Genomic DNA, 20,000 nt, shown 5'->3' with positions numbered 1-20,000 from the left:
CGCCCCGCCCGCTCCCTTACCCCCCCGCCTGCTCCCTTACCCCCCCCCGCCCGCTCCCTTACCCCCCCGGCCGCCAACTCCCCAGCCGCTGGGGGGCCAAGCAGCCTCGGATCTGCGCCAGTCCCCACTCTCCACCACCTCTCACTCCCGTTGTGTGTGTGTGTGTGTGTGTAGGGACATTTTACTCCTGCCAACAATTTGTGCCTCACTTTCACCCACCCTTACCCTGCCCTTCACCCCCCCCCTACCCCTGCCCTTCACCCCCCTCTACCCCTGCCCTTCACCCCCCCTACAACCCCTGCTCTTCACCCCCCCTAACCCTGACCTTCACCCACCCCTACCCTTCACCCACCCCTACCCCCTGCCCTTCACCCCCCCTACCCCTGCCCTTCACCCCCCCTACCCCTGCCCTTCACCCCCCCCCCACGCCTGCCCTTTGACTGACGCACGCACACACCCTGACTGACGCACTCACACACCCTGACTGACGCACGCACACACCCTGACTGACGCACGCACACACCCTGAGTGACGCACGCACAGACCCTGACTGACGCACGCACACACCCTGACTGACGCACGCACACACACCCTGACTGGCGCACGCACACAAACCCTGACTGGCGCACGCACACAAACCCTGACTGGCGCACGCACACAAACCCTGACAGCCACACGTACACACACTGACAGCCGCACGCACACACCCTGACTGACGCACGCACCACACCTGACTGACGCACGCACACACCCTGACTGACGCACGCACACACCCTGACTGACGCACGCACACACACTGACGCACGCACACACTGACTGACTGACGCACGCACACACACACTGACTGATTGACGCACTGACTGACACACACACATACATACTGACGCACGCACACAACCCCTCACAGCCGCATGCACACATACACAGACTGACGCGCGCACACACACACACACACACACACACACACACACACACACACTGACACACACACACACACACTGACACACACACACACACACACACTGACACACACACACACACACACTGACACACACACAACACACACACACTGACTGACGCACGCGCGCACACACCCCACACCCACGCACACACACACACAGACTGACGCGCGCGCGCACACACACAATGAATGGTACACACACACACACTGACACACACACACACATACACTGACACACACACACACACACACACACACACACACAGACACACTGACACACACACACACACACACACACACACTGACTGACACACACACACACACTGACTGACACACACACACTTACTGACGCGCGCGCGCGCACACCCCCACACACTGACTGAATGACTGACTGACTGCCGCACGCACACACTGACTGACTGAGGCACACACACACGCACACACTGTCTGTGTGTGTGTTTGTGTTTCTGCGTCAGACTCACTGACGCGCGCGCACACACACTGACTGACTGACGCACACACAATGACTGACGCACACACACTGCATGAAGCTGTAAAGGAGGGAGGGGGGGAACTGGATTGATGTGAATGGGGGACAAACAGAGAGAGGGGGGAGGGGTGAGGAGAGAGAGAGGAGGCGGGAACATTACATCCCGGGCAACGCCGGGGTCTCTCAGCTAGTATAAAATAAACGTAAAGAGAGGGTGCATACCATTCAATGATGGATACAAAAAAAAGGAACAACAGGACAGTCACTCTTATACTCCCAGAAAGTGAATATATATCATTTACGTGAATCACTATCCGTATTTGAAGTGTGTGTGTATATAAATATATATATACATACAAATGAGCATACAGTAATATTTCCATTTGCTATTTGCCTTGCTATGGAGGGTTTTTTGTCACTTTTTACTCACATAACTTCACATATACATACATATATAATATATAATATATATAATATAATATATATATATATATATATATAAAAAATAGATGATACCGTTCTGTGGCTAACGAAATGCTTTTATTTGTGCGAGCTTTCGAGATACACTGATCTCTTCTTCCGGCGATGTTACAATGAATGAAGCAAAAGGTAAACTTAAAAACAGTGTCTCTTGGAATGTTATCTGTGCTGTTCCTTCCCCTGGTGTGGATGTGTTTTATGGCTAGAGGTGTCAAAAGGTTACTGTGAAAGCAAGTTAAGAAAGAGTGTGTATGTGTATCAGTGTGAATAAAAATGAATGGAGAGACCACAGTATATACAGTGCTTTACACAAGGTGTGTGTGGAGTGGGACTGGATATAAATGGTGTGGGTGGGTGTGGAAATGTGAGAGTTAGTAGCACAACTAAAAGTGTGTGTGGATACTTAGTGGTCCCTATTGGTGTATAGGGATGGAAAAACAAGGAGTATTAGTATGTGTGAGAGACAGCTGTGTGTGCAAACATATAGCACAGTATGTACAGACATGGCCTTTAGCGCTTATGGGACGAGCGTTCACTACTGTCAGTAATGACTCATAAAATTTCGATCTCTGTTTAGGCCACTGCTAAGTGTCCCGAACAGTTGCATAAATTTGTATTCATGCAACCGTCTCTCTTTCGGGGTTTTAAGATTACCTTTGAGTATGGCAACCCTCAGATCGTTCATCTGATGGCCAGAGGCAGAGAAATGTTCGCCAACAGGACTGTCTCTTGTACCGCGTGTGATGCTGTGGCGATGCAGGTTCATTCTCTTGTTTAGCCCCTGCCCTGTCTCACCTATGTAGTAGCAGCCCCCTGGGCATTTCATGCACATGATGAGGTACACGACATTGCTGGAAGAACAGGTGAACCTTCCTCTGATTTTGTATTCCCGATTCCTGTGTGGTATTTGTATTGTGTCCGCTGTGTAGAGCATTGCGCAGGTTTTGCATCTTGGGTCCTGGCATTCCCTGAAGCACCCTTATTATCATACAGACAAGCCCATAATCTCAAGAATATTATGGTGAGGAGTAAAGTATTCAGCAGTACAACTGAATGCGGGACAAAACCATGCCAGGACCCAAGATGCAAAACCTGCGCAATGCTCTACACAGCGGACACAATACAAATACCACACAGGAATCGGGAATACAAAATCAGAGGAAGGTTCACCTGTTCTTCCAGCAATGTCGTGTACCTCATCATGTGCATGAAATGCCCAGGGGGCTGCTACTACATAGGTGAGACAGGGCAGGGGCTAAACAAGAGAATGAACCTGCATCGCCACAGCATCACACGCGGTACAAGAGACAGTCCTGTTGGCGAACATTTCTCTGCCTCTGGCCATCAGATGAACGATCTGAGGGTTGCCATACTCAAAGGTAATCTTAAAACCCCGAAAGAGAGACGGTTGCATGAATACAAATTTATGCAACTGTTCGGGACACTTAGCAGTGGCCTAAACAGAGATCGAACTTTTATGAGTCATTACTGACAGTAGTGAACGCTCGTCCCATAAGCGCTAAAGGCCATGTCTGTACATACTGTGCTATATGTTTGCACACACAGCTGTCTCTCACACATACTAATACTCCTTGTTTTTCCATCCCTATACACCAATAGGGACCACTAAGTATCCACACACACTTTTAGTTGTGCTACTAACTCTCACATTTCCACACCCACCCACACCATTTATATCCAGTCCCACTCCACACACACCTTGTGTAAAGCACTGTATATACTGTGGTCTCTCCATTCATTTTTATTCACACTGATACACATACACACTCTTTCTTAACTTGCTTTCACAGTAACCTTTTGACACCTCTAGCCATAAAACACATCCACACCAGGGGAAGGAACAGCACAGATAACATTTCAAGAGACACTGTTTTTAAGTTTACCTTTTGCTTCATTCATTGTAACATCGCCGGAAGAAGAGATCAGTGTATCTCGAAAGCTCGCACAAATAAAAGCATTTCGTTAGCCACAGAACGGTATCATCTATTTATTTTTTTGATTATTGAAGCTCGGCTAACACGGTACTGATACCTCTACATATATATATATATATATATATATATATATATATATATATATATATATATATATATATATATATATATATATGCAGTGGAAGTGTATTGTGTGTATTTACCTACACACTCACTCCACATTTCAGTAACATACATATACATCTAAATAATATTCACATATACACGTTTGCTATAAATGGAATTATTACAATTTTACATTATATACACGTGCAATGAATGGAATAAACACTGTAATATAAGTTTGAAATCGCCTATCCGAGCTGCTATGCATGGCTGATCCCTTTTCTCCAGCTTCCTTGAATGTACTACTGTATGAGGAAGATCATGTGACCAGATGCTAGTGCACATTTAGAGAGAGGGAGGGCAGTGCTGACAAAGGGGTGTGCCTGGGTTTGTGACAGGACATGAAGGGGCAGTGCCTTAGCAAATGCTTGTTAAAATAGAATACAAGAAAATTGGTCTTTCAAAGTTGTTTTTTTTAAAACAGAAAATGCTAAAAGTATTATTTCTTACTACAGAACTGATTTATTAAAAAAAACACACATGCAGGATATAGACTGAACTGCAGCTTTAAGGAGAATAATACATTGATTGTATAATGGCAATGGGAGATGTGCAAACAAAACAAACAAAAAAAAAAAAAAGGTAAAAGTAAGTTACAAAAAGAAACCACGGAGCAAAGGCTATGCACTCAGACCCAGAGTTGTCAAATAAAAGGATAGGAGTTAAGAAAAGGCCAGTTAAACAGACAGTGAATTTGGCACTAGAAGCAGAATGTACTTGTGGGAGAACAGACTGCTCTGCAGTAAGTAACTCAGTTGTATTGGTAGTTAGAGAAATTAAAATAGACTTTATTCAACACATTGTAAAATAAGTAGTGTAAGCGTTACATTCTATATAGAACTGCAAGATCCCCTACATATAAAAACAAATTTATCAAAATAAAATAAACCAAGTGATTATTTAAATGATCCTGTTAGTTGGGTACTGACTAGGAGTGGGCAAACTCACAGCAGTCCCGCAATAATATATTGGCCCCCCAGTGGGTGTTATAGAAGTATCCAGGTATGGACAGAGACACTGAGTGAAGGGTGGCAACTATCATATATACTATGTTATCACTAATAGTCGTAATTAATTGACTCTGGGACAAGATTTAAATAATGTTGCCATAAAAAGCAGCAGTCAGGCATTGATAGTATATGAACCATTTTAAAGTTCTCTGCAGCGTAGCAAAAATGTATCAATTGAGAACAATACTGCAGGGCTCTGCTATCAAATAGTGGTGGCAGCAGAGTTAGAGAGCTTCATTTTTTTTTTTTTTACAAAGAATATAAAGAGAGAATATTTGTAAATAAAGACTATAAATCCTGCAGTGTGGCAATATAAACCCCTAATTCAACACACCAGGGTTCAGTAAACAGTTTCAGCTGATATGTAGCTATGATAAGCTGACTTTGTATCTAAAAAGATATATATTGTATAGCAGCAAATTTCCAAGCCTTTTATGGTTTCAAACAAAGGTGTCCCGTCATATAGCAGCATATCCTACTTGATCTGATAGTGCAGGGTTCTAAAAGCTAATCAGCTGATAAGTAGCTATGGAACAAGGTAAGAATCAAAAATCCAGCCGCTCCACGATACAAAAAGTAGGCACTCACCAGCAAAAAAGGGGTTAAAAAGGTATACTTTAATGGACTACATAAAAAACAAAAAAACAGACAGTTCTAACTACTCTCCCACATGTTTCAACTCCTTGAGAAAGCACCACAGTAGGCGTGAAACATGTGGGAGAGTAGTTAGTACTGTCTGTTTTTTTGTTTTTTATGTAATCCATTAAGTATACCCTTTTAACCCCTTTTTTGCTGGTGAGTGCCTACTTTTTGTATTGTGGAGCGGCTGGATTTTTGATTCTTACCTTGTTCTGTTGCTGTGTATGAGAATCTGCTTCACCACCGGATGCCTGGAGGAGACGCTTTTGGCAGCGTCAGGGCAGCTGCAGCATGAAAGGATGACCAAGGCGGCGTATCATCGTGAGTTTAGGGTCCTCCACGCCGGGCATAGCCAGGGTAAGGGGGACGTTAGCGACTACACCTCACAAATTGGTTGTCCCCCCGTGTCCCCTCCTTGTCACCATTATCTATCTGAACACAGAAAACTGCAGCCCCTTAATCCTTTATTTTCCGGTGTCAACTCCTATTATCATTTTACTACTGCCTAAAGGCTTTATTTCCAACCTCCTGGAGCTTTGACACGGTTTTTTCTTTGATAAGTAGCTATGGTAAGCTTCTCGGTATAAACGAATCCTGCTCTAGTGATATGGGGGGCACAGGGACGGAGGGGGAAGGGGATAACACTATAGACACACATTGTCATAAGCGTAACAGAAAGTTTATAGCAATGAGAGTTAGAAAAGTGTCAGTCGGGAGAGCCGCCAAACCGTCTCTGAACACAAAACCTCCCTCCCGTCAGTGACTAAACCGGACTGATTATTAGGTGAATCTTTGATGAAGAAGGATTTAGGAGTGCTTGTAGACAGGAGGCCTAGCAATAGTACCCAATATCATGCAATAACTGTAAGGCAAATAAGATCTTATCTTGTATTAAGTGGGAAATTGATGGAAGGGAAGTAAGCGTAATTATGCCTCTCTATAAAGCATTAGTAAGACCAAACCACGAATATGGAGTACAGTTTTTGCACCACTCCATAAAAAAAAGACATAATTGAATTAGAAAAGGTGCAGAGAAGAGCCACCAAATTAATAAAGAGATTGGAAAATCTGATTACTGAGGAGAGGCTAGCTAATTTAATTTGTTTACATTAGAAAAGAGACATCTAAGAGGGAATATGATAACTATATAGAAATATATTCGGGGACAATACAAGGAGCTTAGCTTTCAAAAGAACTATTTATCCCAAGGGCAGTACAAAGGACACTGGCTCATTCCTTAAGGTCAGAGTAAAGGAAATGTCACCACCAACAAAAGAAAGGGTTCTTTACAGTAAGGGCAAGTAAAATGTGGAATTCATTACCCATGGAAACGGTCTTGGCAGATACAATAAATATCTTCAAAAAAAGGTTGGACATATTTTCTAGAAAGGAAAACTTATACAGGGATATACTGTACTGTACCAAATAGATAAACATGGAAAGGATGTTGATCATAGGAGTAATCTGATTGCCATTATTTGCAGCCAGGAAGGAGTTTAATTTTCCCCTTACGAGACAGCTTTGGATGATGTTTTACTTGTGTTTTTTTTGTTTGCCTTCCTCTGGATCAATATACTGTAAATACAAATATAGGATAGTACCTGTCGTCCAAATGTAGCATAGATAGAACTTGATGGACATATGTAACGCCCATTTAGGTTTATACTTGTCCAGAGTTGTGTCAAGGTCAAGCTTTAGTAGCCAGGTCCTCTGTTTCCACTTCTGGAGAATGGAACAATTTTTTTTCACCTGTAGTTTCATAACAACTGTGTAGACCCCCAAGCAAACCTTGTGTGCTTACTGGAAATCACACTTCTGTCTGGTGAGAAATTCTGGAAGATCAAAATTCTACTTTGGTTTATCTGGTAATGTTTGGAGGATATGCATTATCTTCTGTAGGATGGCTAGGAGATAAGCCCTTTCTCTTTTTAGGTCGCTTCTGCCTTTGTTATTTTGATTATTTGAATTACTGCAGATCTCTCTAAAGGAAGCGTTGAGATAGTAGAAGAGGTTAGATATAGATGTTAGAAGCACTTTAAAAGAGAGGTCAGCATGAGACAGGCTTTCTTACACTGATGTTATGCAATTTTTATAGGGAACTATAGAGATTAGTCCAAAGAATATCCAAAATCAAAAAAGTCTAAAAAAAAAAAAACCTTTGGGACATACCTTAACAATAAGGAGAGATAGGAGCATGTCCAGGCACTCTGATTATACATACTGTAGGAGAAAGCTTATAAGAAGCTTAGCAGCGTTCAGGGATCATAATGGAGTACATATTTCAATGAGTCTCTAGGAGTGAAGTTAGAAAAATGGTTGTGTTTCTTCGATGAGTCTTGCTAACTAGTATTGTCTTCAGAAACTGGGTGTGGAGAAAGTGGGGTCACTGGTCCATAACTCGGGGCTCCTTGTAGTGTCCATAAGATAAGCAGTAAACTGAATGGAGATCCACCACAGTAGAGGTGAGTCTGATGAACGTGAGATCCGCTGCGTCCTGAGGTAGGCCCGACCCATAGGTAGAGTCACTTTTATTAACTAAAGCCGCTGTTGTACATGGCCTATCTAAGTAAATACTTCTAGGATCATTGTTAAAATTTTTGGGGAGAAACTTCAAGGATCCAGTGTTCATTTGGGCAACGAATTACTAAATACTTTGATGGCATACTGTATGTCACCTTCTCACTTAAAGTGAAGTAGAGCTCAGCACTGTTTACTGACTCTGGACCTTAAACATGTCACTTTCGCATTCTTTTTGCTTGTTTCTTAATCATCAAGCACTGTTTGATAACCAGTGTTAAGTTGGAAAAACAAGCTTATGTTTTCCTTGACGATAGGGAAAATGACTTGTAGTTATGTAGCAACGCTTTTATTTTTCTAGAAAAAGTAAATGCATTATTAATTTCAGAACATTTATACGGATGAACGAACCAATATATGCAGATTATATGTGGAACAAATGTAGTAAATAATGCATTAATTTGTTGTTGCAAAACGCTGCTCTTGGAAATGTATAGTATGTGCTTGTGTTTACAGGCACTGAAAGAAAGCTTTATAAAAGCCATCGGGGTCGGACTAGGTTTTAACCTGCAACAAATTGAGTTTGAGGTGTCACCTAAAAATATGGAAATAGGAAAGATTTATAAAGAGACCAAAATGTGGCTGGATGGAGAACAAGAAGAATGGTCGTTTGAGGTATGTATCTTAACGTAACTTTTTTTTTTTTTTTATAACTATATGGACTTGAATTTAAATTGTTGCTTTGTTTCTGTTGTAAGCTTTTTTTTTTTTTTAGCTATGGGGATAATTCATTAAAAGTGCGACAGTGCAGATCAGATACATCACAGAAGCTCCTATTTAGGTTGGTGGGAGCTTTTGCGTAAGGACCAAATCACCACTATCGCACTTTAATAAATAATCCCCTTTTACTTTGGTTTTAATGACTGATTACTTTCAATTGTGTATTCATGGCTGTCTTAGAAGTAATTTGTTTGGAATTAACAATTATTGTTCTAATGTCAGTCTGGCTTTTTACTCTGGGTTGTGATCTGTCAATTCAGATTATAAACAAAATCTGAATATGACTCTTTTCTCCTTGTGCAAATACAGTATCTCCCTCACGTGAGCGGTTCAGCCAATGAGGGTGAACCGCTGATGGCCACGCCTCCGCCACGCCTCCCCTGCTCTCCCTCCCCGGTATAGTCAAGATGCTGCTTGGCGGCAGCGCTGTGTGACGTCACAGAATAGCGCTGCCGCCTTGCAGCACTTGGTATAATCAAGGCCTTAGTGAAGAAGTGACGGTGCGCCTTACCGGCACGTACCGTCATAAAAAAGCCCTGCGTCTTGGCATGGTTTTCTTTTTTGTAACATTGCTTTGGGAAGACTCAGTGAGGAATCAATTGGTAAAAAAAAACAATAAACTATTTGGTAATTTATCATTAAAGTAAAATAAACAACTGATATTACTGTACATAATAGGCAGTGCAACATAAAAATGTGATAAAAGAATTTACTTGAATACTACAATGTATTCTTATTCTTTTAGTAGCAGACTGGATTACTTGAATAACATTCCCTTTTTATTGTACCAATGTTATATTTTTCTTTGTGCTTTCTTTTTTTTTTCTCTCCTTTTATTTAATCTCAGGGGAGTTCGCATTTATTCAGCTTTGTTGCATAAAAAAATATATCCATGTTGCATAAATTATTTATAACAACCATATTTTATATTCACAATGTGGATCAATGTATGTACTGTAGCTTTGTGATTTGTTTATTTTTCATTCTAAGGAAATTTAATGTAGAACCAGTATACATTTTAATTGCCAAAAATCAAACAAATGTATGAGTAGCAGAACATCTAGGAATATGTTACAGCACAAAACAATTGGTGCTCTAGGCTGAAAATATGGCTATAGTTATCATTTTTCTTTAATGTGATTTTTCTCTAGAGGGCGAGAGTTTTGAGAACTTACAAATAAGCATTATAACTCTTCCAAACTTGTTTCTCCTGTTAAGATCTACATGTAATGATGTTCTAAGGAACTACTATAAGATTTAAGGATTGCAGACAAAACCAACTTCTTGATACAAAAACAAGAGAAATGGCCAAACTCGGAGTTTGAAAATGTTGGTGTCCCACAATGGGAGTAGTTAGGTTACAATTTAGTAGCCTCACCCCAAAAATATATTGACAGCAGCGGAACTTACTTAATGCCTTCCCTCTCAGCATTGCAGTCTTGTTGCATCACTTACGTATAAAAATACTGTATGTAGGATGCCAATCATACTTAACATATACTACATACTTACTACTTACCATATTGATAGTGAGATGAGGGAATTTCAGGAAATGGGAATGATGGGCATATTATCTGTTCCTTATCTCGGGTTCTGTACACCAAGTTGGGGTATCTTGACATTTCTGAAGCTAATGTGGCAGTATGTGATGTATACACATTGACTGGCATACACAGCCACATACAGATTTATTTAGTAAAGCAAAGTACATGCATCAACTTGACATAATATCCGTGTGTTTTGCATCAATGTGCAGTTCTTTATGCAGGGGTGTGGAGACAACTAGCATGCCACTTAAAGCCCCAGAGGTGTTTGCTCTCCCTGCCAAGAGTGGTTGTAAATTGCCTTAGGTTTTTTGGTGGATCTTTTCCTCTTTATACATTGTGTCTGGCAGATATGCTGAGCAATAGTTGATTTAACTTGTGTGTTAACTGTTTCTATTCATAACAAAGTTAAAAGTGAAAGTGAACTCAATATAATTAAATGGTCAGGCTTTTCTTACTTTAAAACAAAAAATGGGCACTATCAAGAATGCCACCTTCAGGGGTACAGGCTGACTCAGGGAATATTCCTGCTTTCTGTGCAATTGGTATAATCCATGCCACCAGTGAAGGAGATAGACACTAGAAAGCGTACTGTAATGTCTATTCTGATCCCAATAATCTAACACTAACTCTGCCCTCTGTCGTTCTCAACTACTCTGAAAGAAGACAAGCCTAACCCAACCACTCCTGGGGGGAGGGTGCAATGCTCACAAACGAAGGAACCAAACTGCTATGGAGGGATATACTAAAATATAGAGCAGGCCTGCCCAACTCGTAAAGTGAGAAGGGCCAACTGCTCAAAGGAATTTTTTTTGGGGCCGCACGGGTTAAATCATCATCATCATCATCATCATCATCATCATCATCATCATCTCTCCTCCAGCACCTCATCATCATCATCTCTCCTCCAGCACCTCTCATCATCATCATCTCTCCTCCAGCACCTCTCATCATCATCTCTCCTCCAGCACCTCTCATCATCATCTCTCCTCCAGCACCTCTCATCATCATCATCTCTCCTCCAGCACCTCTCATCATCACCATCATCATCTCTCCTCCAGCACCTCTCATCATCACCATCATCATCATCATCCTCATATCTCCCCCAGAACTCCTCACTATCAACCTTTACGATACTCCCCATCTATCTCTCATACCCCCATCTCTCCCCCTCACCCACACAATACCCCCCTCCACATCAAACACACAATACCCCCACCACGTCCCCCCAGCCCATTCCATGTCAGCAGCCTCCGCATCCCATGTCAGCACCCCCCCCCACAAGTCAGCATCCCCCCATGTCTCTCTTCCCTCAATATAACACTCTCTCCCCCTCCCCTAAATCACTCTTCCCTCCTCTCAATATGACTCTCTCCCCGTCCCCTCAATATGACACACTCTCCCCCTCCCCTCAATATGACACACTCTCCGCCTCCCCTCAATATGACACTCTCTCCCCCTCCCCTCAATATGACACTCTCTCTCCCTCTCCTCAATATGACACTCTCCCCCTCCCCTAAATGAAACTCTCTCCCACTCCCCTCCATATGACACTCTCCCCCTCCTCTCAATATGACACTCTTTCCCCCTCCCCTCAATGATACTCTCCCCCCCCTGCAACTCACATCATACCCTCCCCCTGCAACTCACATCACTCTCCCCCCCCCTGCACCTCAAATCACTTCCCCCCCCTGCACCTCACATGTCAGCAGCCCACCCCCTCTCACATGTCAGCAGCCCACCCCCTCTCACATGTCAGCAGCCCACCCCCCCTCACATGTCAGCAGCCCCCCCCCCCTCACATGTCAGCAGCCCACCCCCCCTCACATGTCAGCAGCCCACCCCCCCTCACATGTCAGCAGCCCACCCCCCCTCACATGTCAGCAGCCCACCCCCCCTCACATGTCAGCAGCCCACCCCCCCTCACATGTCAGCAGCCCACCCCCCCTCACATGTCAGCAGCCTACCCCCCACCTCTGCACCAGCCTGTTTTTCACACACCCCCCACCAGCCCGTTTTTTACACTCCCCCCACCAGCACGTTTTTCACACCCACCCACCAGCCCGTTTTTCACACCCACCCACCACCAGCCCGTTTTTCACTCCCACCCCCCACCAGCCCGTTTTTCACACCCACCCCCCACCAGCCCGTTTTTCACACCCACCCCCCACCAGCCCGTTTTTCACACCCACCCCCCACCAGCCCGTTTTTCACACCCACCCCCCACCAGCCCGTTTTATACACACACACCTTTTAGATCAGCACATCCTCTCTCCCCGGTACTATACCCCGCCCCCAGCATCCTGCTTTTGGAAAAAAAAATACTCACGGCTTCCTCCTCATGCTGCTCCTGCCCCCGAGCACCGCAAAACCCGGGGGCGGGGAGGGGTGGTGGAGGAGGGGATGTAGGAGGGGGTGGGGGATGAATCGCCGCCATTTTTTAAAAACTTTTTTTGAAACTTTTTTTTTATTTATTTATTTAATAAATTAACTGGCGCCCGGCCGGAGTCATCGCGGGCCGTACAGAGAGGCCAGGCGGGCCGCATGCGGCCCGCGGGCCGTATGTTGTGCAGTCCTGATATAGAGTAAAAAAGATCCAGGGATACAGCTTCCCTAACATGACGTGCCAACCACTGAGGGTGCTATTCCTCCCTAAAAGAGCTTAAGTTAGCAAAGCAGAGTTACACTTACTAATTACCCTGAGCTGTTTTTAATGGGCATAAGCAGTTCTGACGGGCTTCTTCTGAGCAGTTTCCAGAGCTGGATAGATTTTTAATTTAATTTTAGCATTTCAGCTTTTGATTTACTCTGTACAGTCTGCTTGGGAGTGATATTTGCCCAATACCACCTACCTCATTAGAGGTCAATGTGTTCTTGATTAATGCGCACAGAGAATATGAAATAAGAGTAGAATGCATTGAGCATTTCATTATTAAGGACACGTAATTAGTAATATCTTGCAAGACTTTTGGTTACTATATCTCTCCATTATTACTGTATGACTAGCTTTAAACCAATTGAGCTTGTAAATATCAATTACGTTTTCTGTGACTGTTTGTAATCTCCAAGTAAAAGTTATTTTTTTAATGTGCAACTTTGAGTCTATTCTCATAGTGACTTCAATGCAACACAGGCTTTCTTGTTTGACCTATTTTTTAAACTACAAGTTACTTCTTAATATATAACATTAAGTTAATTCTCATGGTGATGAGTGCAACATAATGTTGTTGTCTTGTTTAGCATAGCTTCTACTATATTACCATGGTTAGCACCTATCACATTTGTTCTCTCGTCTCTGAATACAAGGCTGTAGCGAGAGCTCCCCTCTCTGTGGGGGTTTAGTAATATTACTGGCTAAAGATTGTGGGACCAACCTCCGAAGTGTGAGTTGCAAGTGACTATGGGAGACTCGGTAGCGGTGTGGGAAAGGAGAATTGAAGCAACTGTGCAGCACCTGTTTGTGCTCTGGTCTCCTTCACTAGGAGGGAGTAGAGCTAAGCACAGGTTCTCAGTCTCATGCCAGACTCAATGGCTTTCTGGGACTGGAAGCCCCTATTCTGGGACTTTGAAGGGCTTTCATTTCATGCTCCTCTGTTGTGAGAGAGCGCGCTCTACTATGTTGAGGGAGAGCAACTTCTGCAATTCCACCCTGTCACTCATTTAAAAAATAAATAAAAAAGTGCGCAAACAAATACGTATGAAAACAGGAAGTGGCACTATGGCAGATATGGTTGAGTCAGTGATTCACACATATAATAAGAGTGTTGCTCAGTGTGATAAATATGAATGATTGAGAACTGAGAACAGAATAATAAAATAAAAAGGAGCATGTCCTTGGTCCTTCCTTCCAAACAGTGCATTACTGAGAGATGGAACAGTAACTAGTTTTACACATGGTAAACAAAATCGAGCACTATGAAAACAGCCAGCCAAGATGTAATAGTGACTGCTGGACGGCCTGCAGGTGTGTCAATTCCATCCTATATGTTATGGTATTTTCTGGCATAGCACCGCAGTTTGGGTGTTGTCTAGTTTGGGCCCCCACCAGGATGGTCAAAATAAAATGCAATGCCATCTGTAATCTTTGGCAATGAGATGATGATAATGATGATGATGGCAGACCGGTGGTGGCGGCGTTGTGGACACCCATATATATTTATGTCTGAATATAAATCTTATATTTAAAAAATAGTGTACTGTCACCGGAACCGCTTTGTAATGGTGACAGAATACAGAGTAAATGCCTACAACGGTGAAATTAATGCTCTACTCGGTGTATATGAAGAAGGGAATGAGAGAATTGAGTACCATTCAAATGTTTACATCACAAATCTGAAGCATACATTCATATAATACAGTTGATAAGTACAATACTAACAGTATAAAATGTGCACAACTTAATATACAATATGTGGACACGAATACTATAAAAAACAATCTTAGTATTGAATGGGACATATTTTTTACTTTCTAGCAACAATCATCATAAGATGTTTTTGTATATATACATATTTTTATATGAATTGATGCTATATATTTGTGATATAAACATTTCAATGGTACTCCATTCTCTCATTCCTTTCTTCATATACACAGAGTAGTGCATTTCTTTCACCTTTGAAGCAGTGAGTTATAGTGTTATTTGTCAAGTTAGTGAGTGTAGTGTACTGGATATAGACCAGTTGATGCGGTGGAAGCGACAGCAGTATCTATGCCACCATGCACATTGGCAAGTCTGTCACTCAGCTCACCATTCAAATCAATACTCTTCATCACTGGCTGCAGTTGTAGCAGCTTCACTTGTCTCAGTCTCTCTCTCGTCACTTCTTGCTACTACTTTTCATGCAACGAGGGTGTTGGCAATATTAATTGTCAAAGCCAACAGGAGAAGTTTATTAAATTCAATATTTTTAATCCTAAAGCAAAAAAAATAAAAAGGTCTAAATCCTGGTGCCCTCCCTCCCAACCGGGCGTAACTGAAAGATCGAGCAGTAACTGGTTTTGAAAATTCATAAACACAACAAGCCAAGCACTGTGCCATGGCCATCCTGAATGTTATGTGCAGTAATTGGTGCCTGGTGTGGTGGCTGGCCTACAGTGCCAAATGCCAATTCCAAACTAATGTCATTCATGATGCCATATTTGACTGTTTTGGTTTTGCAATGGCAGTGGGAGAAATATTAATGATGGTGGTTGAAAACAAGCCAGTGACAGTGGTCATAAGCTAGTCCGTGGCCATTTATACAGCCGCAAAGCTTACCTAATTGTCATTTACGTCACAGTCAGATAACGGATTGAATGTACTACTCCATGATAAACTGATTCAGTCACTCAATGCTACCAATACTAGTGGCAGTGGGGTGGACAATACATTGACTCACACAGAACACTCAAGATTGCTGAATTAGTGTTAACAGGTTAATAATTAATTAGGTTCATAAACAAACAGAGGAGTTACCGCCACACCGACCTTATGATTGTGCAGTCCTTCTACTCCCAGGGGCCATCCCTTCTCGATGCAGCACCTATCCCCTTTCGGACACCAGAAACCAATGCTATGCGGGAATACATTTCGGAGAACTTTCAGCGTGGGTTTATTTGCAAATCAAGTTCTCCCGCTGGTGCGGGTTTCTTCTTTGTTTCCTAAAAAAGACCGTTTTCTCAGGCCATGTATCGACTACAGAGGCCTAAATAAAATCACCGTAAAGAACTGATATCCGCTACCCCTCATTCCTGAACTGTTCGACCGCTTTCGCAAGGCTATGATCTACACCAAACTGGATCTTCGAGGCGCCTACAATTTGATCCGGATCAGAGAGGGTGAATGGCCAGGAGGAATTTGAAGTAAGCCAGATATTGGATTCCCGTTGATCCTGTGGCGGGCTATAGTACTTGGTCCACTGGAAAGGTTATGGTCCCGAGGAAAATTCATGGATTAAATCCAGGGATGTCCATGCCTCCAACCTGGTCTGGGTGTTTCATCGGAACTTCCCTGCTAAACCATCTTAGATCGCCCGGCGATCTCTCCTCAAGAGGGGGGTATTGTAAGGATTCTGCTCAATCCGTGATGGGTTTTCACTACAGGCCAGATTTTCCCTCTCCTGCCCTTTCGGCTCACTGTGGCCATTTTGGGTACTGGCAGTCTGCTTTATAAGTCTGCAGTTACTATAGGTAGTCGCCGAGCAAAGTTCTACCATTTGTAGATCCTGTGGGTCTTTGCAGTTACGCTTTACCCTCTTGCCTGTTTTGATTCCCTGTTGCTGACCCCAGACCATGACCCCGACCTTGCTGCCTTTCACCTGCCCTGACCTCCACCAGTCTCTTGAACTTTGCAACTCTGCCACCAGCCCTGATCCCTGATTCCATACCGTCCACGGATACTCTTACAGGACTCTGTCTCTTGGCTCTGGTTAGTTTATTTGCATCACTACCTCAGCCCTGCAGGTCCCCTTCCTGATTTGAGACGAGCACTATCACACCACCAAGTGCAACAAATGGACTAATATCTTCCCAACACTAGACTATTTACCCCCCCCCCATTGCTCACTATGAAGGCTAGTAAAGCATTGCTTTTAAGTATGTCTTAAAAAAGACACACACAAAAAACACCACCATGCTGTGTACAATGGGATTAGTCTGCAATCATTTTTTTGTTAATTTGGGAAATTCTGTGATGTTTTCTTATGAAAAGTTATTATCCTCCGAGTGATGCCTTTCGTCCAGCAAGGCACAAGCACTTGTTGGTTTTTATTCAAACCTAAAAAAAGAAAACAGGAGTATGAAAAATATGCTGCTGTTCCCCTTTGCAGTGGAAGGGTTAATGCAAAAAATGTATATTGTTTTGGCTTTTGAATATCTAGGTACATATTTCCAACTTAAACATTAATATATTGCAATGATGAAAATAAGGGCACATATTGTATGAAACTCTAAAGGTTTCCTTTGTTTTGGCAGGAAGTCATGCTGGATAATAACCATCATGTTGCTGTTGCTTTGGGGGAAGCAGGTAGACTCCAACAACACAACTCAGAGGTACAGTATTTAATGAACTCCTAAGGTGTGCCATTAGAGAGTGAAGAATGAAAATGCACACAGCGCAACGGGGTTTAATAAATGATTACACAACACTGTGCATACTCATAATTATAACAAATGTAAAGAAATGTAGCTGTCTCGCGCTCCGGAATGTGTAACTATTCAGCCATCTGGCTAAAGTGGATTTGGGGGAGAGACTCAATCAGTCTTCGAAAATAGCAGCACTGCGACTGCATTCATAGAGACTGATGTGGGAGACTGCCTATATAAGCAGCAATATAACTGGAACCCACGATAAGGAGGAGGAGGCAGATAGAATCTTCTTACCTCCTATGCATGAACTCGCTGTCCCGCTGCTGGCAGTGTTTTGCCTCGCCGACCTCCGTTATCTCCGGAAGTCTTCTCCCTCCCCCCTGCCTCCGGGTGCCGCCGTCAGAAGATTGATATCAGGAGAGGATGAAGAAAAAATGGGGCACTCACTGGTAATCCGTGTTGCAATCCAAAATTGATTGCAACACGGATTACCAGTGAGTGCCCTATCTTTTCTTCATTCTCTCCTCATAATTATAACAACTACGAATCCAGAATGGGAACTGAGTCACCATCAGTAAGTTTGAGGCTCAAAAGACAACAAAAGGATATAGAATATATCACAGAAACTTTATTAATACTTAAAAACACAAAACGACTTAACCATACTAACAATAGAAAAGTCTATAAGTGTTTCCACAGGTATAACTGAACAATGTAATAAAATAACTACAAATACATACTACAGTGAGTACACACACACACACAACTAAACCATAACTCAGTTGTGAAACAATACAAAACATAATAAAACAATGGGTGCATGGATACTGACCGAAGAGTGAAACTTTTAAAAATGCATTTGCTATTATATATATATACACACATACACACACCATAGCGTAAAAAGGTAATTTAATGAGGGAAAGGGGGGTAGGGGGGGTTGGTTAAAATGCACTCACAAAGGTACAGATCATAAAGGCATTGCGTGATTATAATCACCACCATCCGGTTCTCGCTTTTTGTCCTTGATGTAATCCGGTCTCAGAACAGGATGGGTCCACGTCCCAGCCGATAGAAAAGTCCAACGGATATGAGACGTCCATAAAGAGTTCAGGAAAGTGTGGCTCTATATTCCTCAAGCCTCTGTAGCATCGGCGCAGGTCTCGGTCCGTTCCCTGCGCTGTGTAATGACGTAATGTCGTAGCGTCTGACGTAATGACGCTCCCTTACGCGTTTCGTCACTCGACGGGTGACTTTCTCAAATGGCAATACTGAGAAGGGGTATGTCCGCTATTTATATACACAATCCAATAATGCTTATTCAACAGAACGCCCCTCATCAGCTGGAGATGCTTCAAACTTATTAAAATTGTAACCAATGTTAAAACACTCAAAATGTGCCTAATAAAAACTATTGCCTGATCGAATTGGAGGAGATTGATTGAACATATGTATGACTAAATACTGGACATTGCCAGACCCGAGGGACTCATATATCCTATAATATATCAAATCTAAACTCATGAAGGAAAAATCTCAATTATATACCAAACCATAAGAATAATATATAAAAATAACATCATATCATAAATTAAGATATATAGACCCTAATAGACCCCTAATATATCATTTATGTAACAATACTATTCCCATATAGGGCGTAATACATGACAGGCAATGAAATTGAAATTACATCAGAATTCAAGGAGTATATGAACGAATAAATTCAATACTATTAATTGATAAAAAACAAAAATTTAAATACAAGATTTACAGATAAACATTAAAAATTAAAACTACAATATTATAAAATGAAATGAAAAGTATCATTGGACAGATTATCCAAAAGGATATATATTACCAATAATTTCAAAAAGACAATTTGTGAAATCAGATTCCATATACATATACACACACACACACACACACACACACACACACACACACACACACACACACACACACACACACACACACACACACACACACACTCCTGGTCTGCCTGGTAAGGAATCTCCATTTTTATTCATTATATGGGACAAGCACCGGCTCTCAACCTTTATTGCGAGTGACATCTGCCTTGGTATATACAGGCATACCCCGGTTTAAGGACACTCACTTTAAGTACACTCGCGAGTAAGTACATCTCGCTCAATAGGCAAACGGCAGCTCACGCATGCGCCAGTCAGCATGTCCTGAACAGCAATACCAGCTCCCTACCTGTACCGAAGCTGTGCGCAAGCGGGGAGACTATAGAGCCTGTTACAAATGCCTTATTTACATCAGTTATGCACGTATATGACGATTGCAGTACAGTACAATCATCGATAAGTGGGGAAAAGGTAGTGCTTCACCAAGTACATTTTCGCTTTACATACATGCTCTGGTCCC

General features: G+C 42.5%; 1 protein-coding gene across 6 annotated transcripts in view; it reads left to right on the top strand.

Annotated features, from left to right (window-relative positions):
- The window catches only part of AASDHPPT (aminoadipate-semialdehyde dehydrogenase-phosphopantetheinyl transferase), a 95,157-nt gene that overhangs the window by 66,657 nt on the left and 8,500 nt on the right, over nt 1-20,000 (top strand). For 4 of the 6 annotated variants that reach the window (XM_075592379.1, XM_075592381.1, XM_075592378.1 and 1 more), the window contains 2 exons: nt 8,734-8,892; nt 17,496-17,573. In XM_075592379.1, the coding sequence (XP_075448494.1) occupies nt 8,734-8,892; nt 17,496-17,573 (237 nt within the window). The remainder of the gene's footprint in view (nt 1-8,733; nt 8,893-17,495; nt 17,574-20,000) is intronic. The other 2 variants (XM_075592383.1, XM_075592382.1) reach the window with 1 other exon arrangement.

Source organism: Ascaphus truei, chromosome 3 (assembly GCF_040206685.1).
Source record: "Ascaphus truei isolate aAscTru1 chromosome 3, aAscTru1.hap1, whole genome shotgun sequence".
Lineage (NCBI taxonomy): Eukaryota > Metazoa > Chordata > Amphibia > Anura > Ascaphidae > Ascaphus > Ascaphus truei.
The sequence above is the reverse complement of the archived record's forward strand: the minus strand, read 5'-3'. Positions and strand labels throughout refer to the sequence as shown.